This window comes from Ailuropoda melanoleuca, chromosome 6 (assembly GCF_002007445.2).
Source record: "Ailuropoda melanoleuca isolate Jingjing chromosome 6, ASM200744v2, whole genome shotgun sequence".
Classification (NCBI taxonomy): Eukaryota; Metazoa; Chordata; class Mammalia; order Carnivora; family Ursidae; genus Ailuropoda; species Ailuropoda melanoleuca.
In genome coordinates, this window is record NC_048223.1 from 37477219 (window position 1) to 37502898 (window position 25680).

Genomic DNA, 25680 nt, shown 5'->3' on the forward strand with positions numbered 1-25680 from the left:
CATTTTGTTGTATACCTGAAACTAATATAATGCTATATGTTAATTATACTTAAAAAAAAAAGAACATGAAGAGATGCATGTGTTTGGCTATCAAACCCATCCGAGCAGAATGAAACTGTAAGTAACTTTAGATGATGTAGTATGTGAAATGCATAGCAAGACAGTTTCTAGCTCAGCTCCATAAGGGGCCATGGGAGAAGATGCTCATTTCCGCAGGTGTGGAAGTGGCCAGGGTCTCCTTCAGAGGGGCTGGGGAAGTAAAATGCAGTGGAAACATAATGTAGATTGAGGTGCTGCAGCCAGAAACAGGGAGCTAGATATGTAAACACGGCAACATGAGCATATCCCTAAAAGATAAAACACAGAACGAGCTCCCAGGCTCAATACCACTTAAGTGAAACACGCAAAATAATACTATGTACATTTCTAAGGCCATGTATTCCGTTCACTAGAACTGGTGCCTCTGGGAGAGACAGAAATGTGAACGGGGATGGGGTGGGGTGGGTAAAGAGAAAACACAAAACAAGAAAAGGCTTTGAGGGGTATGAATCTGATTAACCAACTCTGTGTAGCTGAGATCCCCACCCCCACCCCAAATAAAGGTTTTCCCTTTGCTTCCATCCAGTCAGACTTCAGGATTTGAAGGGTACATACTTAGGACTTAAGGCAGTTGTATTCTGAGTATCTTATACATGGTGGAGTGGCAACTGTTTGCTGTCTTTGATACGGACACTATGCAGGGCACCTGGCTGGCTCAGCTGGTAGAGCGCGTGACTCTTCATCTCGGGCTTGTGAGCTGGAGCTCCATGTTGGGTGTAGAGATTACTTAAAAAGTAAAAAAAAAAAATCTTAAAAAATTATGTACACTCCTCTTACTCCTTAATCACACACTCCCTATCTTCCTTTGTGGGCAGGCAGATTTTTTTATGACTAATTTCTGGTTAGTGTCGTATGGGACTTCTGGGAAGGCTAACTAAAAGGGAGGAGGCATGTGCCATTTTATCCTCCTCTCTACTGTTGGCTTGGAATGTTGCCATGATGGCTGGTACCCTGGTAGCCATCCGAAACCATGAAACAACTTTAAGAATGGAAACCACACGCCTAGAAAGATAGGAGCTGATATCCTGATGATCCATGAATCTGCATACGAGAACTTAATGACCCAGACCTGGTCTTCTTTTATGTGAGAGAGGAACATACTTCTATCATGTTTAAACCATTGTTATTTTGGATTTTTTTCTATTACGTGGAGCTGGATATTAACTGATAAGGTGGGTTCTGAATAGATGTCGATTTGGAGACAATTTCATTTTTCTTAATCTGTCATTTCTTAGAAGAAAGTTTTCCTGGAAATGCTTTTAAAAATGCCCCTTGGTTTTCATCTATTTGGTGTCTTCCGAGGGTAGTAGTTATACCTTTCTTGAGATTTGTTTTAATTTTTTGGATCCTTTTCAATTATAGAAGAACCATATCAAATAAAGTATAAAATGAGCTGGACTAAACTTTGAGGCAGAACAGAGGTTTGGCAGCAAGCCCGCATCAGCACAGAGCTGGCGATACTCTGTTATACCCACTTCAGTTGGGTGTGTGCATAGAATGAATAGACGTGATCTCAGGGTCAGGCGGCTTTGCTGATGGATAGCTGCCAGTTGTTCTGATAATGCAGGCAGAGCTCTAAGTAAGCACTTACATTAAGTCTATTACTAAGCACAGTAACCTGCTGAATGGACAGACTTTAAGGACCAGATGCAATCTGGCGGGCTGAAAACTCCTGATTGAAGGGGGCTGACATTACTAATCGGTGATTTTTCTTCCTCTTAATTGTGTATCTTTTCATTCTTTTGAGGTTGTCCAGACATTTTCCTGGCTTAAGGAAACAGGTTGGGCAACCTTAGAGAAAAGTACTTAATTAGTATTAGTGATGGTGGCAGGCCCTGTTAAGCCAGGAAGCATCTGGAATTAAAAGGCTTGAAATTACTCACTGGACCATTGCCCTCAGAGTCAGGCTCATCAATGCTCTTTGTTGCAAACAAATCTCTTCCCTTTCTAGACTGGCAATTTGGGATCTCTTTTGGCTTAGCAACTCACACTTTCCCAGATGGGATTTTATTGAAAAAATAATTTGCATATGCTTCATTGTTACAAGAGAAATGTGTGCTTACTGTAGAAAACTAAAATTCAGTTAAGTGACAAAACAACAAAGCTAAAACGTTGACAATCCCATCTACCTAAAGGCAACCATTTTTAACCGCTTGGTGTGTATCTTTTCACACCCCCTTCCACACTGTGTGGTTTATTTGTGCATGAATTTTAACTACAGGGCAGTAAAGTAAATTTTAACAAGTATAAAGGAGTGAGTAATGAAACAGAAAACAAAAACCAGCAGATCTGATTGGTACAGCCAAAGGCTTATTCTTGAAAAAGACTGGTAAAATAGATATATCTTTGTTGGTCTCCTCTGAGGGAAAAAGAGAAAAACACACAAGTGAACAACATTTGAAGTAAGCACAGGGACGTAACTAGACAGATGGAGATTACAAATCTAAGAGAACACGATGTTTGTAAACGTGTAAGGATGCTACCGAAAAGGTTCTGGGAAAATGCTTGGTGGCTGGTGGAAACACGTGGAAGCAGTCTACTCGCCATGAGGCATCCACTCCATTTAATCTGGGCACTTTTATCTTAAGTGCACTCACCCCGGCAGGTGAGTGATGCACAGAGAAGGTGGTGGCTGAGGGAAGGAGGCCACGGATGGGGGCCAGTTCAGCCACATTGAGGGGGTTGCTCGTGCATGACTAGACAGACCTGCACATGCTGTTCAATGCTCACCGAGTACTGCACTCAAACCCTGTCTTCAACACCCTAAAAAGGTTCAAGTTCTGCATTAGCAAAGAAATTACAGACCCAACTCCTGAATCATTTGCAGCCATTTTTTATTCCAAACATGTATTTTTGTAAACCTGCATTTCCCAAACAGTGCAAGTGAATTAGAAGTGACTGCATAGACTTTAATACACGTGACTTTGTAAGGAGGAACACCTCTCCCACCAAAATTCCTCAACGGAAATATACATGGATGCATCAGTCAAGTTCTGGAAGTGAAGTTAGCGTGGGTGTCTGCCGTGCAATTAATCACTCGTAAAGCTTTTAAACTCACTTTGCCCATCACACCGTGCACGTTAGAATTAAAAAAAAAAAACAAAAAACAAAACCTTAACAAAGTCTGAAATCTAGATCATTGTGCTATAAAGCATTGCACCACATGGGAAATTTGTTCATTATCCCCCCAACGTGCTGAAAACCGGAAGACATTCTAGAAGGTTCATCTTGGCCCTACTGGCTCCGTATCCTCCCTTCAGCCATTCTTTGCTTCAGAAAATATTCTCACTGTGTATACCACTGCTCTATAGAGCAGTGCAGCACATTGCCGAAACCGCTGTCCATTGGAGCTTTTCTGAAATGACACGCACTTTCTGCCTTCTGTCTTCTACAGGGCCCTTCCCCGCATGACCGTCCTTCTGCAGTGCCTCTAAATTCCCGGAAGTTTGAGTCAGGGGTACGTAGGTTTCACCAAATGCACATTTCTGATGTGACCTATGTGTAACTGAATGGCATTCCCCTGGCCATAAAGCCTTTTCCAAAAATAAAAGTAGTCGAATAACCTTTAAAAAATGACCCTCTAGGGCTTTAACAGGTAGCATACAGCACATGTATCACTTGGGGGATCTATTATACTTACGCACTGAAAACAGGTCTCAGATGTTCCTGCTAGTTTTCTGTTTGCTTTTAGCCTCCTTGTCTTTGGCTCAAAGACGGTAGGCTACGCATGACTTGGTGAAGGACAGCTATTGGATTTTCTACAACATTTATCAGACTTCAGAATCCTCCTGGTGATGGAATCTTCCCGAAGAGCTGACTGAGAGACCTGATTCCTGATGTCTGCCTGTCAGTCCCCATAAAGCCAGTGGGCCCACTTCCTTCTCCTAGTGTCACCTTGCTCCTAAACTTCATGGCCTCTTCTTGGTGACAGATCTAGGACTCATGGTGGGGATGTTCTCAACTCATGAGTCCCATATCAACGAAGCATAAGCGAATCATTTTTGAACAGAGGGCATGATTTTCCTCAATTTTTACAAAGGTCCTTTTTCATATTTAAAAAGCGCCTCCATATTTCTGACAGTGAAAACCATACTGAACCTGTAACTAAAAGCTGCCACAGTTGGGTAAGAGAGACTATCTGACAGGATTCCACAGGGAGCCCATAGGAGCAGGAACGTTAGAAATGGGAATGCACTGTGGACTTTTAAAAGAATATTCTGGAGGAGTAACACACAGACACCATTCACCCTGCCTGCTTCCAATGAGAGCCTCTTGGGAGCTTCTGAGCTGGGGCGGAGCTGGATAGATGCCCAGCTGAGAGCGGGCTCACAGTGGCTCGGCATCTTTATCCACGTGTTAAATGGCTCCCTGTTGCCCCACCTGCTACTTGGCCCCATCGGACATGCAGTGGAACCAGCCTTCCCCAGACAGATTCCTGGAGTGGCTGCCGGTGTTTGCTCCTGGTGATGCCAACGCCAATTTTTTAAAAAACTGTCCTATGAAGCCTTAGTGATCGCCTGAGTGTATGAGTACCCTTGTGGGTCTACCATCAGAATCGACCAGAGGCGAAGAGATCCTGGCTCTGAGGCTGCCCGCAGGAGCAGGGTGAGTCCTCCTCCAGACCACCGCCGTGCGTCCGCACCCCTTGCGGGAAGCTGGTTAGTGGCTATAGCGGCATGTGTCCAAAGCCACTGATGGAGCTGACCCAGGCCTAAAAAATCACCTAAGAATCTTCAATGGTTTATTAAAGGACAGTGTGACACAGTGAACAAGAATCCATCCAAGGAAAGCTACAGACCCCCTGTGGGGTCTCAAGGGAATCCACACTCTACACTCCCCTTGCAGGGAGGTCTGGCTTTCCAGGCCAAACGTGCCTGTGGTGTTCTCAGGGGAACTCGCAGCACCTAGCACCGCAGGGGCCACCAAGTATCCTTGAAAGGAGTGACTAAGACCCGCTCAAAGCTGCCTTTACTACTTTTGATAAAAGTCCCAGGTGAACTCTGAGAACTGGTTTCTTTGCCTGCATCCGCCCAGTGGCTACCTCTGTGCCTCCGTCCCTCCATTAGAAGCAACATCCCTGACTTCTTTCGAAGATCAGCCTCGTTCATGCCACAGACCCTCTGGTTTGGTTGTCTATCCCCATATTCACCAGATGGGACACGTGATACATACACCGTCTTCCTGCATCAGAATCAACTGCATAATGAGGGATGAAAAGACACTTACGTTCCATGCCGGGTTCACAGCTGCCCAGCACTCTCACGATTCTGGCCCACCTTGAGATTTCTTTGCAAATATTAGCCAAGTACGTGCACAGAAAACCTGTCTCCTCTGGAGCACAGTTCTGTGTCTTTGCAACAATGTTCACAGACCCCACAATATGTTAGTTTCCAGCAAACAAGGCCGAGCGAGAAAGATCTTTCGTCTTATTTGTTTCACTCCCATTTGATGCCATCTGTTAAGTACCTGGGGCATCAGCGGGCCATAGTAAGCCACAGGTTTTAAGGACTCTGTCAGACCCTTTTCTTAGCCACATGGTTTTTCTCTCAGCACAGGGTTTGTGGGGACAGCAGCCAGAGCTGCCACAGGCACTGACTGTTCACTGTGGGCCAGGCGCGGTGCGGAGCACACTACACCCATCGTCTCATTGCCCTTTTAGAAAATCACATTGCACTCAAAACCGGGCAGCAGTGCCTCTGATAATAAACACGGTCAAATGGGGAGACTGGAACTGAGGGCCCCAACTCAGCACTTGTGCATGCAGGAGGCAGGGCAGATGTCTGTGCTATACCCAGATCCCTGTGCATCACTTCTTTCACATTGTGTCTGGACGACCCCCCCCACCCCCCGCCGGGGGGCTGGGGCTGCACTTCCAACTTTCCTTTAGAGGACTGCCCTCCGGCTACTGGAGACGGTCTGCCAGCAGGAACCGAGAAGAGTGGGAAGTTTACACCTCCCCTGGGTACAAGGATATGAAAGCTCAGCTCCTTTGCCTTAGGTTGGGGCAACTCTGAGACCTCACTCGCCCTCCAGAGCGCTTGCAGGATCAGGCTGAAGCTACCCTCCATGGGATGTCCTCTGAAATGGCACGATTACCTGGCTTCCTCCCCTCCCCTGCCCTGCTTCCCTCACACCCCTACTGCCATCTTCTGGGCCCAGGACGCTCCCTTAATCAGTTACTTGCATGCAAATCCTTGTATCAGAGTCCACTCTTTGGGAACCTCACTGAAGACACTATTTTAAAAACGAAGGACAGGTTGAATGGTCGGTCAGCTCTGGGAGGGGATCTGCAGTCACCATTCGCTGGGACAGCAAGAACGAGAGGGGAAGTGGAGACCTCTGAACTCGATGAAAAGGCAACACATCACAGCATTCAGACACAAGTCTTTGCTCGGTGAGCACCGATTGAGTCCCTGTGGTGTGTGGACTCTGATGCATGATGTCCAGGACGAGACACCATTCTGAGGTTTACCAGATGACTGAATGGCCTTGCCCCAGGCTCTCATCTCAGTCCAGGCTGAGGAGGGTATGGTGTCTGCTGTACAGGTGATAGAGAGTGGACCTGGGCCAGGATCAGGTTTTTCCACCCAAATTCCTGCTGGAAATCTCCAATGGAAGGTACATATGAAGAACCACTCATAGCTCTTTAACACATTACTTCGAACTTGACTCCAGCAATAAAGATGTGAACTGTCTTGGGGTCTCGCCACCACCACAGTTCATACGCAGCACCGCCAGCTCCGTGGATTCACCCCACGAGTTTTCTTCAGATTATTTTATCCGCAAGTCTCTTTTAACAGCAAGTTCCAAAGCACAATCAGGTTTTTATCATTTAAAATTTGTATGAATGCACATGTACTTCCAAGCTTTCAGGCCAGATATCAGTGCTTGAGTGAATTATATAACTATTGAATAGAAATAATAAAACATCGATACAAATATAAAGACATAATCAGTATAAAAGGCTTATATTTATAAAAATACTTTTAGGTAACAGTTTTCCCCTGAGGGTTGACCACGCGTGTTGCATCCATAAATATTGCTCAGCTCTGTAACTTGCTTTCCAAAGGTCGGAGTTCATCTCTAAAAGGACATGGGTGGTGGCTCCAGTCATGTGACCTGGCCAGAGTGGCTGCCTCAGGTTGGCTCCTGGGCTTGGTAACATGAGGAAGAGAACAGCATCAGTGGGGCCTCCGAAAAATCTGGAGAAGATTCTTTCTTCCAAATATGGAAGATACAAAGCTCAAGGACAACAGGTGAATGATTGGGTCACGTGACTGGTGTGGCAGGTCACTGGTTTTTCTGGACCCAGTCCCAACCGTCTTCGTTCTCTTTCCGGTTTTTCTCAGCTTCAATGATTTCTTTGTACCTTCGGCGAAAGAAGCCCATCTGAAAGGCAGAGAGAGAAGCCAGGTTAGAATGCTGGAGAATCAGTCGTTGTGGTCTGCTGGGTGAGGAGGACGTATGGCCTACACTCACAGAGCTGGGAGGCTCGGAAAACCCCTCAGAGGAGACCGACTTAGGAGAAGCATTATTGTGGCGCCACCTTTCAAAATGCACGGACTTCCCGCAGGTTATCTTCTGATTGTTCCTTGTAAAGGGCTTCTGGTGGCGTGTTTCCCGAATGGTGTGCCAGGGAGCCCTCGTTACTGAGCATTATGTAAAGGCATTTGGGAGTAAAATAGGTTTCATGGTCAAATAAGTTTGGGAAATGCTGCATTCTTTCTTCCTTTAAGAGCTATGGAATGTACGGGAGCCCAGTCAGGGTCTAATAAAGCCTTAGTAAAGGATCTAAGAAACTCAGGGACTTGGCCTTTCGGGAGCTCATTTGGCTTTTGATAAACCTACTCCTATCCTGGGAGACATTAGCCACTGTGGGGTAAATGATAAATACTCTCTCACAGAATAGGCTTTTAAAAGTGTCTGCAGTCTACCTCGCTGCCGCTCTAGACCTTTCTCTCAGACCTGTGACACACGCAGTGCCCGCACCACAGCTAGCAGCGTGAACTCCCCTAGAACTGGCACCTTGCCGGCTCCTATGGCAGTTTCCTTTAGCTTCGTTCCGGAAAGACCTTCCCCTCTGATGTCTTATAGTTTTGCACATACTGGAGGGCGAGCTTCCGGCTCTTCTCACCCAGGTGTCACTGCCTGATATGTAAGCCATTTTTGTAGCCCTGTTGACCTTTTCCCACGCTCAGGGAGATCCCGCCCGTCTTGTCCTTTGCTCACTGGCATTAGTGGCCACTGTTTCTGAAGTCAGACATCCCTTCCTGCCTCTGCCCTTAAACATGACCAGCTGTGGGTTACTCCCACTCCCTCTCTTCTTGGGTGTGACAACCCTCAGGTGCATGACCTACCAGTTTCCCGGTGGAACGTGCTGGCAGGGGTAACTGGTCTTACTGCGTCTTTTTGGCTTCCTTCTCTTTCCTATCTCGCTTCCGTGCTCTGATCAGTGTTTCCTGAGGTCACCTTGCAAATCAATTACCTACCCTCAAGCCCCCATTTCAGCCCCCTCGAACGGAGGGACTCAAACAGCCACACACGTTCGGTCTGCCGTTGGCCGGTCTCGTGAGCCTGTAATCCTGTCGTCATGCGGGAAGATGCTCACGACCCGCGATTTCTACAGCGTGCTGCCAAGAGCGGATATAAACCCTGCCCCGAGGGAATCCGCACGCAAGCCCAGCTCTCACGCGCACATCTCCCCCGACTCCTTCACTACGAGCTGGGCACCCACAGTCATTCTGATGGCCACAATTCTTGCCCCCCAAGAAGGGGCTGACTAGCCTCACTGAAGACGAGAACTGTCAAGCCAGCTGCCGGAAGCACCTCCGCCCGCATTGCCAGGGGAATCCCGAGAGTTCGCTTTGAGTGGACTGAGGGGGTGGGTGCAGTCTGAGCGACGGGGAGGAAGCTTTCCTCAAACAACCGGCAAGGGTCTTGTGTTCTGAGCGTCCATCCTCATGGGCAGTTTTGTGGGCAGACACTGAGTTCCTAGGGTTTGCAGCCCTGGTGGTTTCTTCTCAGCATGCGCCAGAACCCCACTTTCTGACCCTCCCTCCACACCCCACCCACGCCCACACACGCTTTTTCTCTCCTTAAATCTCTACCACCTTCTCCCCTCGGCAAGGAATGTGGAACAGGGGCTTGGCCTGGACGTTCTGGAAAAAGGCCCTCCGAGCACACCCACAGGAGGTCAGAAGAGCAACCCACGACTTACTGGAAAGGTCTGAGGAGTTACTGCTTGAAATACCATTACAATAAAGACGTGCTTGACTGGGCAATATGTCATGAGCACCTTCCGAGCTCAGGAGAACATAATCATGAGACTGAGGCTGGATGTGAAATGGAAATGAGAGTCTTCCGCACAGAACTCTGCCGGCGGATGGTGCAATGCTTCACTGATCCCAGGTTACTCACTTTCCGTGCCAGAGAAGTAAGTTATCTCTATGGTGGCACTAATTGAGCAGGATTTCAACTGCTCCCTTGTTATCTTTCCCATTTGTCTTAAGTCTTAGAACTTCCAGAAGATAGGATTTGCGTGTTTTGTCCCTGGAGCTGAGCCTATCACNGTAAGTTATCTCTATGGTGGCACTAATCGAGCAGGATTTCAACTGCTCCCTTGTTATCTTTCAGGCCAGATATCAGTGCTTGAGTGAATTATATAACTATTGAATAGAAATAATAAAACATTTGTCTTAAGTCTTAGAACTTCCAGAAGATAGGATTTGCGTGTTTTGTCCCTGGAGCTGAGCCTATCACCTGGACTTGGCAGCAGTGATAAACTGCAAAAATGCCCACAGTCTTGCATTCCCCGCGTCCGGGCCCTTCACCATGTGACTCTGTGGCGGTTCCCACCCCTTGAATCTGCACTGTGACTTGTCCTGACAATTCGGTTCCAGGCTTAGGCCTCAAGAGGCCTTGCACCCTTCTGCTTGCTCTCTCAGAACTCTGCCAGGCCTCCATGTGAGTGAGTTCGATCTAGATGAGAGTGCACCCAGCTGAGGCCCTCCTAGACCACCCAAGCCGCAACTGCCTGCAGGTGCAGACACGACATGTCCAGCTGAGGCCAGAGAACCCCCCTGCTCGGCTCAGCTCAACCCACAGACCTGTGAGCTATGTAAGATGTTGGTTGCTTTTAAGCCATCAAACTTTGGGGTGGTTTGTTATGCAGCATGAGGTGGCTGATACAGTACTCCGTGTTTTGTCTGACTTCCTGAATGAATGAACACCCACAGGAAGAGAGGCAGAGGGGCAGCTGATAGGGTTAGATCGAAGGAGCCTCACCGTGCCTTGTCCTGCTGAACAGACTTTTCATGTTCATCTCCAAGCAGCACAAGAGTCAGCTCACTTTCTCGTGGCTCTGCTAGCATAAGGATTTGAACTCGAGTGTGCAAACCATCTAGCAAGGATTTAGAGCACCTGGATTCCCTGTCACATGTAGCTATCACATGTTCTGTTACCAGAGATGTGAAGGCACCATTGTCTCCTGCCGGGATCCAGAGGCAAGCTCTTTTCTCTCAAGTAGAGTAGTGTCAGCATTAGTCACAAGAATCACCCCCCACCCCTGGAATGACTGGAATGCTGCTCTCAGAAACAGCTTTGCAAACTCTGTGCTCTGCTCCAACACGGCAGCATCTCAAGAGCCCTGGGCCCCATACAACCTGTGTGTAGTCTCTTAGATGGAAAGTTGGAGCTGCCACTGATGTTTGCCCTCCTTCTATGCAGCCCAAAGACCATTTCTTAAAACACAGTCCACTTCAGGGCTAGGGAGCGCTGGGTACAGTAGTGCAGGCCGTGCACTGCCTGCAAAGGGGGTGGTGCTCCTCACAGCACAGATACACTGGACACGTAAATGTATTACAACTATTTTCCAGCAGATGGCAGTAGAGTGTCCCCCCCAACGAAATCAGCAGCAGGTTTTCCGAATTTTCTGACAGATGAAGTGAAGTTTCTGAACGAAAGGGTGCTGTTTACTAGTCTGCACAAAGGTGCCATAGAGTCAAGTGGTGGCTCTGTCAAACTAATATTCTTTCTTGCATGATCAAGCTAACTCCACTTCCGAAAAACAGACTACCACCTTTGTGCTTTGGTTTGGAGCCTAGTTTTGGCTTTGGCTATAGAACCCAAAGTCCAGGCTCTGAGTTTACCGAGCAGTGGTCTCCCCCACCACGGTGTCACGCGCGGCCTGCCCAGGACTCCAGAGCGATGTGGCAGAGGGAGCCCAGAGTCCTGAGCACTGCTCACGCTCCAATTCCCTCCCCCCAGGCCACGTGAAGGTCATTTTCTGGCTGTGCCCCAGGCAGCGAAGGTATTCTCAGGCCTCGGTGGAAACACGAGGACAGCTTTTTATGTTGGTTCCCAAAGCAAACTCCAGACTCCCGTTTTCAAAGAGGTTTTGGAAATTTTGGGTAAACTGAATTTTCAATTTTTGTATTAAAGTATGGCTATATTGTGAAACAGTAAGAGTTATACAATTCTGAAAACAAAGATAAACCAGGACTTCAAAGACATTTCTCTTGCGCGGCAGGTCTTCCTCTCTCTTGGGCATAAACTCTCACTCCTGTTAGTCCTTGGGTTACTTTGGGGAAAACCTTTGAGATGTGCTGGGCAAACCCATTTTGGCTGCCAGCTGAGCCCACTGGGAATGATCGGTGATGAGCTAGACCCTTGGCAGCCCCATACTCCGTCCCGATCCAATGGAGTCAATGTTGTCCTGCACTTTTTCTGGAAGCTTCCAGGGCCTGCCTTGCCACTTGAAGGGCAAAAGGCTGTGTTTATAATGGTTCTGTCTGTAGTGGAGGAAACATTCATGGAAGCCCTAGAGGAGGAGAGACTCAAGCCAAGCTTTGCTCAGCTGCAAACAGAGGCAGCAGTGTGCTTTCCGGCTTTTTGTCTGTGCTGGTCCAGATAGGAGCCTGCAGCCCCAGAGAGTAGCTCCCTGAGCCCTCCTGACACTCACACAACTTTCTAATGTACATTCGTATCGAAAACCTGCCAGCAAACAACTAGGGAGACAGCAGATCCTATGAAGAGCGCTCATTAGAGAGGTGTTGTGGGAGGGTTGAGGCCTAGGAAGAAAGAAGGCCTGAGCAAGCTCTGGGGTCTGCACCAGCCTCTTCCTTCCCTGCCCATTTGGGGGTGAGTGAAGGACTAGCTGCACAACTCCACTGCGTCTGGCCTCCTGTGAGATCCCCACCCCCGCCTTCCCAGCCGTCGAGCTGCCTCTTGGGCAGCTATTCCGGGGACCTCGGACACACTCCTTCTTTGGACTAACTCGAGGCCTTATGTTTATGGGCCTCTTCAGTTCCTCGAGTATTTACACAGCGTGTCTCTGTCTTGAGATGTCAACAGTGCAACATCAGCCCAGTATTTACTTCTGAGCATAAACAAGTCCGCACTGAGCATCTCTGGCACATGGTTTTGATGGAGACACGGTGCCGCATGTTTTGTGTGGGAGTGTGCATGTATTGGTGCCTCTTTCTCTGGAGGAGAAGCAAGGATGGGTTCTCAGGGCCTGGCTGGAGGGAAGGTGATAACCCGGTGACCCTTGGAGGGGCTGCCAAAACTTACACATTCTCTGAGCCATTTTATAGATTTATTTTCCTAAGTGTTTCTGCGTGAGGTCAGAACTAACGCTCTCAAATAAAAACCATGAACCCAAAGTCAGCTTTAAAGCAGCAGGCTCTTGGAACAGGCCCAGCAGAGGGTTCGAGGCAGCCCTTTCCTGCCACGGCCTAACTCCTCACTGCTTGGGAAAGGGAAGAGCCTGGGGGTCCCGGCCTTTTCGGGAAGGGCCTGGTCACGGGGTTGGTGAGGTGGTGCCCCTCCCTTTGCGCCAAGACATCTCGGCTTGCAAAAGGGGCAAAGAGGAGGGAGGGGAAAGGTTCCTTGTTGAACGTGGAAGGGGAGGACGCAGAGTGTTTCTCTTCCACTGAGGGGTGGCCCATGTGTTTTGGCAAACAGCCCAAGGGAGGGAGGGAGGGAGGGAGGGACAGAGAAGGGGGGGTGGGGGGGGCCCTAAATGAGGCTTTTTCTTCTAAAGGAAAAACTTCTCCGTATCTCCACTCTTGTGTCACTTGACTCAGAGGCTGGCCTCAGGACTTGAAGGCACTTTTTAATGTGCGAGTCCCACACAAGGTTGTTAGCCCTGGGGCACTTCTGGACAGTTACACTTTCTTCTATCAACAGGCCTTTACCATTGTCTCGAAGAGGCACGGGGCCCAGGCCCAGAAGCTTCAAACCCCGTCAGGAGCCAAAGGAAAGGAGAGGGGAACTCATTTGGATGTTTCTCCCTTAAAAGAGTTTCACATTTCAAAGTTTTCTTCCTGCGTGGTGGTTTGGCAGGCTACTGTAATCCTCACACATAAAGTTTAAATTATGGCTCCCCGTGTCTGCTAACATCCCAGCTCTGGGAAAGCTGATTAGGATCCATTTCAGTATTTGAAGAAGGGTCTGGTTAGCTCGGGGCCCTGGTTGTGGATTTTGTGCTGGAGCCAGGGCCTGCTGCTGCCAAGCCTGCGAGCGCCTGGGATGCCAGGGGGCAGACCTTCGGGAAGGCCCTGGGGTCTGCCCAGAGGCAGGGGGGGGGTTGCCCTGAGCGGTAGGCAGGGAGTCTGGGTCCCGCTCTGGAAAAGGCGTCTGCCAACCTGTAAGGAGTTTCTATCATAGATAATCAGTGGGTGATGGGCACATTAGTAGGACCACAGTGACATGCAGGAGGGCTCAGGAGCTGAGTTTTAGCCAGCCACGCTCTGCTCACCTCTCTGGGTGTGTGTACTTGGCTCAGCCCCCATGTCTGGTCACTTAACCGCATTTCCCAGAGGTCTTCCAGGCTGAGTAAGGGCTCTTTGGTTGACCACTGTCCCTTTGCCCAGAGCCTGTCACCCAGTAGGGACACACTGCTGCTTGCTGAATGAAGGCACGAACCATCCTTCATGTACAGCGTGCCGACCCACAGGCCTGTGCGGCAGAAAAATGCAACAGCACGGCCACCTGCCCTGTTCCGTTTTCAGCACCACGCTACGATCCGTGTCTAGGTGGCGCATTCCCGGGAACAACCATTTCTGGCTCATCAGCTCGAGGGACTGGCAAGAAACCAAGACAGCAAGGTCGGGGGTCACTCTCAAGGGAACTTCAGGACTGTAGCTCTGTAAAGGGCAGAAGACGTGAACGGTGCTCACTTGTCTTCAAAGGCCCTCGTGAGGCAGGTCCTGGTCAGCAGTGGGAGCTGGGTACCACTCTGTGGCTTTCCCCTTGACAGGGAGGGAGGGAATTACCTATGAACTGTGGCAATAAGCCCGAACCATGAAGACCTCCCATGCAAGTTGANATGAACTGTGGCAATAAGCCCGAACCATGAAGACCTCCCATGCAAGTTGAATCAGGCTGGCCTTAGTCCAACGAATCAACGGACTTCTATGCTCTAGACTGTCAATATGATATTAGATCTTGATTCACTATACACAAGGCATCATTCTTAGGTTGTAGACACAGGAATCACAGTTGATGGGGGTCTGTAGGTGAAGTTTTAGGAATATGTAGATCTTCAAAATAATCCTACATTTCTCTTGCCATTTTCAATTTCCTCTAAAGTCAGCATACTTAGTTAGCCGTTTCAGAAAGACNCACTATACACAAGGCATCATTCTTAGGTTGTAGACACAGGAATCACAGTTGATGGGGGTCTGTAGGTGAAGTTTTAGGAATATGTAGATCTTCAAAATAATCCTACATTTCTCTTGCCATTTTCAATTTCCTCTAAAGTCAGCATACTTAGTTAGCCGTTTCAGAAAGACGTTTTTCTTAAAGAAACTCCCTCTGCCAACCTCCTGCCTGCCTTGCAGCTTTGGCTGAAGAGATTACCTACTCTGAAGGCTGTGTGCAGTCATGAATGTTGCACCAAGATTTACTTTTATTCCCTTTCTCTAAAGGAGCTCAATTGTGATTTTATCTCTGACACTAAGGGAGAGAAATGAGTTTCAAACACTTTAAAACAATAGTGACTTTTAAAGAAAAGACTAAGAGTCTGCCCATATTTCTGAACATTGTGAAGGTGGCAGATGAAACCCTTTGCCGCTCTTCCTATTGAGATGTGGGGCCTATTTCCCCTCCCTCGCATCTGGGCTGGCATGTGACCCCTCTGACCAACAGAATATGGTGAAGTGATGCCAGGCCAGCTCTGTGCCAGCCTTTAAGAGGACTAACAGCTTTTACCGTGCTTTCTCGGTAAGAAGCCGCCGTGTAAGAAGAGAGACCCGTCCCTGGGGAGGTTCTGAGTCTACATGGGGGGGCGCTCCGCTGAGTCCGGCCCCCCAGCCATGCTCACCAAGTGCCAGCAATGTGAGTGAAGAGGTCTCGAACTCCTCAGACCAGACCAGCCACCAAATAAATGCCACCAAGTAACCCCACGCAATGTCATGGTGAGCAGAAGAATCACCCAGCTAACCCCTCCCTGGATTTCTGACCCATACATTTGTAAGCTATAACGTAATGGCTGTTGAAAGCCACGCAGCCCGGGGGCAGTTTGTTACATGGCAGTGGCTCAATGGTACAATATAAAAGCCCACGGTGTGGACAACAGCACCACTGCCAACCCTGAAACCTTGCTGGGGTGAATGCCTTTGCGGTATCTGCCTAATTTCCTTCTTCTATGCGATTTGGCCCAACCCCCTGCCTCCAGCCACAGTGGTGAACGTTTTCTCCCCCAGCCTTGCAGAACTGGGCATCAGAGCTGGCTGGTCAGCCTGTGGCTGGGGCTAGAAGTCACTGAGGTGTGCTTCTCAGGAGGGGCGAAGGGCACCTGTTTTCTTCCGTGTGCAGGGAAGGGTGGAGAGGCAGGTCTGCTTTGGGAGAACGTGATGCAGGTGTGAAGAGGGGCAGCAGTGAGGGGCTGTGTGGGACGAACGGAGCGAGGAAAGAGGAGGTTGTCTGGCTTGGTTTCTGGATGCTTTCTGGGTCTGGATGTATACATTTCCTTTGGGGTCTATGCATACCCTTGCATCCATAGAATTCTCTTTCTTGCTTAAGTGGCTGTGAATGGATTTCTGGTTTTTTTGTTTCGTTTTGTTTTGTTTTTTGCAACTGAAAGAAAGGGCCTTGGAAACGCCTGAAATGAGTATGCTCAGCCCTGGGAACTGAAGGAAAAGCTGGCCAGATCAGTGAGGTGACAGGAATGTCCTTCCGTTGACCTTCCCCCTGCTAGGTGAGGGGCACTGGGAGTGACTCAAGCCAGTCTAGTCTCCTACAGGCACCACACACTCAGAATGCCTCACGCTAAGTGGCTCTTTTTCCAAAATGACTTCAAATCCTGCCTTCCTTACTTTGGCTGAGGGAAACCATCCATCGTCTAAGCTAAAAACAGAGAGAGACTGCTACTTTCATTCCTTCCCACCTCCTCAGTCCAACCAGCCTCCAACTCCTGCCTGCTCGAATTTGCTCCACTCCCCTCCACCCGTGGTGACTGCCCTAGCCCCATCCTGTCCCCAGGTCTCTCTCCCGAAATAGGTGCCCATGCCACTGGTCTGCCTCCAGACCCCACGCGCTTCCCTTTTCCCTGGGGCAGCGGTGAGGTTATAGCCAAGACAGACGCTCTTACTGCAGGTCGCTGCCCGCCCATGACACACCTCGCCACAACGTTGCTTTACTTTCTCACCTCCTCTTCCTTCTGGAAGGAATACCCACCTGCCCTATCCTGCCTGGAAAACTCAAACCACATCCAGGGTCAGACCTGAATGACACCTCATTTGTGAAATGTCCTCTGACTTTTCTCAGGTGCTTCTAAGTGTTACGCTCAGTGCTAAGCATTTTGCCTGCATCTTCTTTATACTTCAAGTTACGGGTTCTGTTCTCTGTTCTACTGAGGAGGAAACTGGGGGTCAGAGAGGGCGACTCTCCGAGCCGAATAGCTGGTAAGCACGAGAGCCAGGTTCTAATGGACAGCCATCAGCCTGCGAAGTACTGCTCTACGGCCTTTCCACTCCCCCTCGGGGTGAGGGATTCGCGGTACCTTCCCGGTTTCCAGAGACGCCCGCACACACTCATCACCCTCTGTTATGTTTATAGGTCTGCGTGCTACATGGTGAAGCGTTCAGGGGCAGGGAGGGGTCACAATCATCGCTGTATTCGGGTACCCACCCAGCGTTCGATTTAAAGCAAGAGTTCAATAAATGTGAGCTGAAATGAGATATTGTTTTTGGATGATGAGCAAAGTGGTTTTGACCCCCATGGCATCATTCAACTGCTTCCTTAAAGCTGCTTCAGACCATTGTCTTCCACCTCATTAGCAATGGCAAGACCTTGTCTGGGGTTAATGTTACCACTTGACTGCCACGACTCTGTCCTCTCCCCCAGTTCGTGGTAGAGGGTGGTGTCTGCCTTCTCAGGTCTTGGCTCTTTGAATCCCATACAGATGGGTGACATCAGGGTCCAGGCTACCCCACGACTACCATCTCCTGCAACTGCATTCTTTTAAGAAACAGAGCAGAAGCAAAGGCAAGCAGGTGGCACGTGGAAGGAGGGAAGAGCGTGTAAACAGCTTTGGGACACACCCCTGAGTGGCAGAGCCAAGGACAGTGGCCAGAACGAGGGCATTCTTGTCACGAGCAGGAATCGGGCATGGCCACCACACTCCCCACACTGTGTCCCTGCCTGGTCTCACGCACCCCGCCTTGGAGGACTTCCTCTCATCTGAAGAGCCCAGACAAAGGCAGAAGGAAGAAATACACCTTCCGCCCCCAACCAAAGCCCTTACTGTCTTCTCAGATCCCAATCACTGAGCTGGCTTTGTTCTCTGCCCACAGATGGGAGGTGGTCTGGGCAGGAAGGAGTTGGAGGAGAGAGGGGGGAGGTGAGAAGCTATCTGGCCACGCAGATTAAATAAACAACAAATTGGCAGTTTTTTAAATAAAGGTAATATCCACTCCTGGCAAATATATAGGAAAATGGACACTTTTGATACAGCGCTTGTGGGTGGGTGAATTGGTGTAACCTTTCTAAAGGCAATATGCAGTATGTAATAAAAGGCTTAAAGTGTGCGTTTCCTTTGACTCGGTAATTCCATTTCTAGGGTTTCATCTTAAGCACATAATGAAGGATTTGTGCAAATATTTGGCTCTGAGGATATTCACTGTGGCACCGTTAAAGGAGGGGTGAAACCAGGAACCACCTAAATTCCTGCGTCCTGGGACTTGGACGAGCGAGGGCAGACACTGCGAACTCATGACTGTGCTGGGAGTGGGTTTTTAACGACATGGAAAGATGTTCACAGTACTGTGTTCAGGGGAGAATAGGCTGAAAAAGAGTACATGGAATGTCTGAAAAGCATGGGAACATAAGATAAACTTATCTTTAAGTCATGTACTCCATATATTTTTCATGAAACCACCAGACACTTTTACAGGAGATGTAGCTCTAAATTTGAAGCAATGAGTCCAATGGTGAGTCTGAAAAATGTGTAATAAAAACACTATTTTTCCTGTTTCTAGACTTCTTGGATAAAAGTATAGTTATTATGCTTTTTTTTCAAATTAATAATTGAACCCACAGTTTTGTCGAGTATACTACCGGATAATTCGACCTCTGGGTCAAACTAAGTCGGAGCCGTGAGCGTGCTTGACCTACATCTTTACGCCACGAGGAAGGTCACGAAGGGACAACACTGCTCATTGTGGTTATTCTGCCATGTGGGCTCTTGTGGGCCCTTTTTTTCCCTCACTGACATGTTACAGTGTCTGATCGATGAATACAAATTATTTTGTAATCCCAAAGCAGCTAATTAGTTGAATCTAAAGCATCCGTCCATAATGATGTAAGAGGCCGTTTCCACCTGCGTCTGAAACTGGGAAGGGACCCTGGAAAAACAGGGCTTTGGTGGCAGCAAGCCCCAGCTGTGGTCCCTGGTGCTATTCTAGGAGCCGGAGACACAAGAACGGCCACGGACCCCACTCACCTGGAACGCTGCTGTCTAGCAAAGAGACGCACTTCTTTAGATAACGACCCTGAAGGTTGTTCCTGACGGATACAGAGGCTCTGAAGTAAGGGGACTCCAGATCTCTGAGGGTGTGAGGCAAAGAAACCATCTTGGACTCGGGGTGAGGACGCCCCCCTTCTCCTTGAGAAAATGACAGGAGGCAAGAAGGAGGGGCAGGTGTTCCCTGGGGAAGGAGGCAGGGCAAATCTACCCCTTGGCTCGCCTACAAGGGTTGGGAGAATGGACCCCACAACTCCCCAGGCAGAACTCTGGACTTTAGCTCATCTTAGCTACCTGAGTCTTCGGGGCAGAAACCCTTTTCATATTCCACATGGGTAAAGTACAAAGAATTGTCCTGCAGTCACTTTGCTTGTTTTTTGGTTTTGTTTTTACTTCCAAGTAAATGGTGAACCACTCCAAGCCCCGTTGTCCCTCCACAGGCTTCTGTTGTGCATTCAGGCTCCCACCTTCCCATGAAGACCAGCGAGAAGGTTAGAACAGAGTGGGGCTGAGATGTTTGCTCTCCCTCTAAAGGTCCAGCCCTTGGCTGTGAATGGCCTCAAAGGGAGGCAAGATTCCATCCGAGCCTGCAGGGACACTGCCCTCCCCCACTGTGCCCGCACGGTGAAGGAAGTCCTAACAGGAAACTTCTTCAAAGAGCTCCCCCTCTGGTGCGGCTGAGGGCTAGGCATCCATGGGTGGGGGCTCCAGGGCGCCCCATGATCACCACACTCACCTTCCAGAGCAGCACAGCCAGCAGCAGGAAGATGAGGATTCCCACCAGCAAACTTATGGCGATGATCCACCCCACCACATAGCCCCGGGGCTCCAGATTGTGCAAAGCTTCGAAGACCACCTAGGAGGCAAAGCAGAAGGGGGGACAACTGTCAAATAGAAGTACCCAGAGCATGACAGAGCCTGGCCTGGGCTTGATGTCTGGAGGGAACTACAGATGTGTCCAGAGTGTTGTGACCAAAGACTGGATTTTGGTTCAGTGCTCTTCTGCTTGTAGACTGATGGGTTGATCAAGAAGGCACTTGAAATCCGAGCCCCAGGTCTTGAAAGGGTTGTCACAACACTAAGCTTGACTTCAATATCATGAAATGAACGTAAGTGCGGTAAAGGTTTCAGAGGTCTTTGCCCAAGCTGGGTCATCCCCTCCTTGGGGAAAGCCTATCTAAACCCAGCTGGAGGCTGGAGGCTAGCTGAGGCTATGCCTCTGATGGGAAGCCTTGCTTATAAGCCTCACTTATCCCGGGAGCCCAGCGGTCCTGCGCCCACACCCCCCAAACCACATGGGGTGATGGGGCACAGCATGGACTTACAGTGACCAGCACCATTTATGTCCCCTTTTAGGGCCTGGATCCCAGCTCCCAAATTCTTTCCAAATGGTCCTCTGTGTCAGGCTCGGTGCTTTTCTTGCAATCTCCTGTCCAGTTCACACAACCACCCAATGAGGGCTTCAACACCCACTTCACAGAGAGGGACCGTGGAGGCCCGGAGAGGACAAGCCTTTGCTCTGGGCCATGTAGCTTAAGGACAGAGTCAGGATTTGAACTCAGGTCTAACCAACCCCCAAATCTGAGCTTGTCAACATCACACCACAGAATGACTAGCTGACAGTGGCTCTTCGTAAAGACTACCTGTTGGTTAAATGGTTCGTTTGTTGTCTGTGCCCTGGTGATAAGGAAAGCAAACGAGAGCATCTCTGTCTCACTGCGTCCATCCCCACAGCTGCAGTGGGGGGTGGGTCTGCTGGGGGAAGGGCTGGATGGTCATTCAGGAGGCACATGAGCTGCCACAGTTACACCTGCAGACCCTGAATCCAGAACATTATCTCAAGGAAAACCAGGCAGAGCAGAGACCATCCCTTCCTGTATGGGGACAAGTGAAAGAAAACTGCCTACAAACACAGTAGTCACTCTGGGAATGGAAAGGAGGCCACCTTGCGGCACATACTCACTGGCTGTGTGACCATGGGCAAGGTACCTTCCCTCTCTGAGCCTCATTTCTCTCATCTGCAAACTAGGGGTAAAATAGCACCTCCCTAGAGAAATCAAGGGGACAATGCACACAGAGCCCCGAGCCTAACACCTGGCAGAGCCCGTCCTTGACAAACGGAAGGCAATTTTTCCATCACTGCCGGCAGGGAGATATTTTTGAGGCTGTGCATGGTTGGCTACTCTTTAATTTTTAAAAGCCAATTATTGATGTCTAAGATGCATAGAGAAAAGTGAACATAGCCCAAGTGCACAGCTCACTAAATTTTTATACACTGCACGCTAAACGGACATGTGTAATCAGCACCCAGAATAAGAAACAGAACAGGTCCAGTTCCCCCGGACGGCCCCTTTCCACCCCTTTCTGGCTAACACCTGCATCAAGGGTAACCACTAGCCTGACTTCTCAGGGCCGAGATTAGCCACACCTGCTTTTGTCCTCGGTATATCTGGGATGACACAGTGTGAACTCCTATGTCTGGCGGCTGCTGCTGCTGCTTCTTTTTTTAAGATTGTATTTATTTATTTGAGAGAGACAGAGAGAGAGAGAGAACACTCGTGAAAGCACGAGCCGGGGGAGGAGCAGACTCCCCGGTGAGCAGGGAGCCTGATGTGCGGCTGGATCCCAGGACTCTGGGATCATGACCCTGGGATCATGACCTGGGCTGAAGGCAGACGCTTAACCGACTGAGCCCCCCGGGCGCCCCTGTGTCTCGCTTCTCTCTCTCAACATCGTGTTTGGGGGCTTCCTCCAGGCTGTAGCATGTTTATGCACACTGCTGTACAGAACTGCGCAGTATGAACACACCACCATCTATTTATCTATCCTCTCCCTTTAGGGACTGTCACCAAGAGGGTTTTCAGACAGGAGAAATCCTGAAGGGGTTGGGAGGTAGTAGCCCAGAAAGGGGCTCTGAAGTCTGTCATCATTCGCCTACTATTTTCTATCTGGTCTAGACTAGAGATTCCTGTCTTTTTTTTTTTTTTTTAAGATTTTTTTTATTTATTTGACAGAGATAGAGACAGCCAGCGAGAGAGGGAACACAAGCAGGGGGAGTGGGAGAGGAAGAAGCAGGCTCACAGCTGAGGAGCCTGATGTGGGGCGATCCCGTAACGCCGGGATCACGCCCTGAGCCGAAGGCAGACGCTTAACCGCTGTGCCACCCAGGCGCCCCAAGATTCCTGTCTTTAAAGACAGATGCGTGCTTTTGGGCTCTTGCCCCTAAAAAGCTGTGGACTGAATCACCTCCCACATTCAGAATCTCTCATGTCTAGTACAGATGAACCTTGAGGCACTGTGGCCAACAGTTACGACTGAGGCAACCAAGGTACTGTCTCAGTTTCCCCCTTTGTGAAATGGGGTCTAACGGGAAAATGAGACAGTGTTGTGAAAGCGCCCAGTGCTTGGTCAGTAGCACAAGTCTGGTAAGCCTCCTGCTGACAGCAAGCTGCTGAGACAGGCTGTGAGCTCTGTGCGGGCCAGCCGGCCGAAGTCCAGCTCCTTGGAGAGACCCAGTGTCTTCTCGGGGACCCCGCCTGCTCCTCGCTGGCTGAAATCTGCATCCCCGCAAAGCCACGCCGGAGCTCTGGTTTTGTGGATACAGACACAGTTGAGAGTGTCCACTGCAGGTTAGTCTAGCAAATTCCACAAGAACGCTCTGTTACTTGCCCGGAATATGTGTCTAATCCTTTCTTATTTTTAGCCATGCCGTTCCCTTCTTGGATGTGTCTTGTGCTTTGGCAGAGCTGGTCCCCGCATGTCAAGACTCTAATAAGCCCATTGGGGGAGAAAATCAAGATCGTTCTGCAGTTTCAAGAAGTCATATTTCACATAAGACCCCGAAGGAAGGCACAGCCACTGGACTACCGGGGGGAGTCAAGTAGCAGTGAGCGTGAGGACTTGTCTCCACCACTGATGAGCTGGTGGCCCTTGTAAGCCCCTGGACCTTTCCACGTATCTTTTCTCTCGGTCTTCTTGATTCCATCCCTGGTCTCCACCCCGGGTCAGGCCTGGTCGCTCTCACAGCACCCTTTCAGGAGCCCTGGGAAGGCCCCCCTGCTGTTAGAAGTGTCTAAAATGCAGGTCTTCTATTGCTTCTCTGATTACACTATCGGTGTGAATACACCATCCAGGGTCCTGGGCTCTTCACAGTCTGGTCTCTCTCCTACCTTGCCAGCCCCTCACAGGGCAACCATTCACATCCTAGCCAGTCTGTGTCATCTTGCCTGTGAGGCCCATGTTCCGGCCACCTGGAACACTCTTCCGTTCTTGTCCACTTGGCAAACTCCAATGCTGCTCATCTCAAAAATGTTCATACCCTTTGGTCCACTAATTCTGCACTTGGAAATTTACTCAAAGGGGAAGATACATAAAATACAGAAAAAATTTTGTCTTCATAGATGTTCACTGCACAAATATTTATACTGGTACTGAATAGAGATTTCCTCAATACCTAACAATAGGGCAACAGCTAAGTAGACAATTATGGTCAATCGCAGAGTGGAATCCCGTAGGCTGTTAAAAGGGATGATCGTAAGCCTGGCTGTCAAAGCACAATTTTCAAAAAACTCAAGACCTGCCTCTCCTACAAATACAGAGTGAACGCATGCTAAAGACGTGTTTAATTCATTACTGAGGGGGATCAGCAGGGTGGTGAAACTAGTTCAAAGATGGATCTGAGAATCGGATACAACACTGGGTAATACCACGTAGGGCGCTGAACTACAACCCTTGGGATTTTTTTTCTGCAAGACAGAGGAAAGCATTTTCACCTTTACTGGCACAAGTCATTTATAACTGATCAGTCTTCTACAATCAACTTGTAACTTCACAGACTCCAGGCCCTAGTGAGTTAGGCAGGCCTGCTAAACCTTTTCTCAGATTTCAGGGTGTCCAAGAATCACACGAGGAACCTGGTTACAATGCAGGTTCTGAATCCGTGAGTCTGGGTTGGGGCCCGGGATTCCACATTTCATAAGCTCCTTGGTGAAGCTACCGCTGCTGCTTGTCCGTACTCTGGGTAGAAAGGGGCTAGGGAATGTTCCAGTCTACCACTGGAAGGATGTGCAATCAGCTTTTTGCCTGATTTCCACATTTTAAATACTTCTGAAAACATGATAATAACATGGGAAAAATGATAAATGTTACAACATGAAGTGAAAAAAATGAGAATATCAATTAAGTATCTAGAAGACATCAGCTTTGCAGAAAAATGGTAGGAAGTTTTAAAAGTACGCAGGTGCTTTTTGATATGGGCATTTTTTCTGTTTTCTACTTTTTTGCTATGAAAATTTTTTCTTAACTGAGCATTTTAAAGCCAAGTTAAAAAAAAATTGAGAAAGAGAGACTCTGCTCCAACATCTCCTCTTCCAAGAAGCCTGACCTACTCCCCCTCTTTCTGGCAGAATTCGTCATTCATTCTCTGAGCTTTTGGAAACAGCAATTCTCAGCCTCTTTTAGCAGAAGAGACCTACTGTGGTATCCCAATGTCCCAAAGACAAAAAAGTGGAGGTTCTCTGGTTGTAAAGAAGGTAGGCAGCCCGAGACCATCCTGCTGAGCCCCCCTTCCCAAGCCTGTCCCTCCTTACCCCAGCCCCGGCAGGCCCTGAACTGGCTCAAGGAAACCCCTGGCTCCACAACACTGATGGACTCCAGCACCCTGTGAATTCTTACAGAACAAGGCTTCAAATGCATGCCCTCCTGTCGCCTGAACCAGGGTCGCGATTCATGATGTGATTCATGAATGCACATATTAATAGATTCAATGTCCTCTTGGCCATAGCGCGAGAGGAAGCATGACTATGATTCAGTCTGCAACAAGAGGTGCTGGGGTTCGAAGCTGGAGTCTCTGAGTGTGCTTCCTGGCTCTCTATCTCAAAAATGTATTTGCAAATGTGATTTCTGCCCACCCACCTATCTGTCCATCCAACCACCTGTCCATCCACCCGTCCATCCACCTAACAGACGTATATATAGCAGCTGCTATGTTCCAGGCACTGCTGGGGTTCCGTGATGGTCACGCAGGTGGTCCTGGCTCTCACAAATTTTGGCTTTTAGAGAATACTGACCAATTAGACACATAAATGTGAAATCATAATTTTGGCAAGTTCATGGAAAGGAGAGTTTCATGGTTATGAAAGACTCTGAGCTAGGCATGGCTGTCAGAAAAGTTCCTAGGGGAACTACTTGAGCTGAGGGTGATGAGTCAAAAGTGGGGTGGGGGGTAGGGAACAGCATTCTAAGGAGAAGAAGAGTGTGTGCAAAACCCCCATGGCAGGCGTGTGCTTGGTAGGGGTGCGACAGGGCCAGTAGACAGTGGGGTTGGGGCAAACAGAATGAACAAGAAGCCAAAGGAAGATATTCAAGATGCAGCTAGAGAGACGGGAAGGGCTGGAGGCTGTATTAAGAATCATATGCCTTATCTTAAGAGGAATGGGATTGCCGTGCAGGGTTTTGACCAGGGGAGGGACATGGTCCGCAGTATGCCAGGAGCATTAGCTGAGAAACGACTGTAGATTAGGTGGGAGAACTTCCCGTGGGGGTTTCAAGGAACAAACAGCCTGGGGAGCAGGGCTGCAGGTGAAGGGGTGCCCGGAGGTGTATGCTTCCAGTAG

At 49.1% G+C, this 25680-nt stretch overlaps 1 protein-coding gene across 1 annotated transcript in view; it reads right to left on the reverse strand.

The window, feature by feature from the left end:
- Window positions 1-2916: 2916 nt before the first annotated feature.
- Window positions 2917-25680, reverse strand: part of ITGA9 (integrin subunit alpha 9) — a 332075-nt gene continuing 309311 nt past the window's right edge. Inside the window, exons 26-27 of the mRNA XM_034662244.1 lie at window positions 19803-19922; window positions 2917-7488 (exon numbers count right to left, since the gene is read on the reverse strand). Coding sequence (XP_034518135.1) covers window positions 7390-7488; window positions 19803-19922 — 219 coding nt within the window. The 3' untranslated portion in view covers window positions 2917-7389. The remainder of the gene's footprint in view (window positions 7489-19802; window positions 19923-25680) is intronic.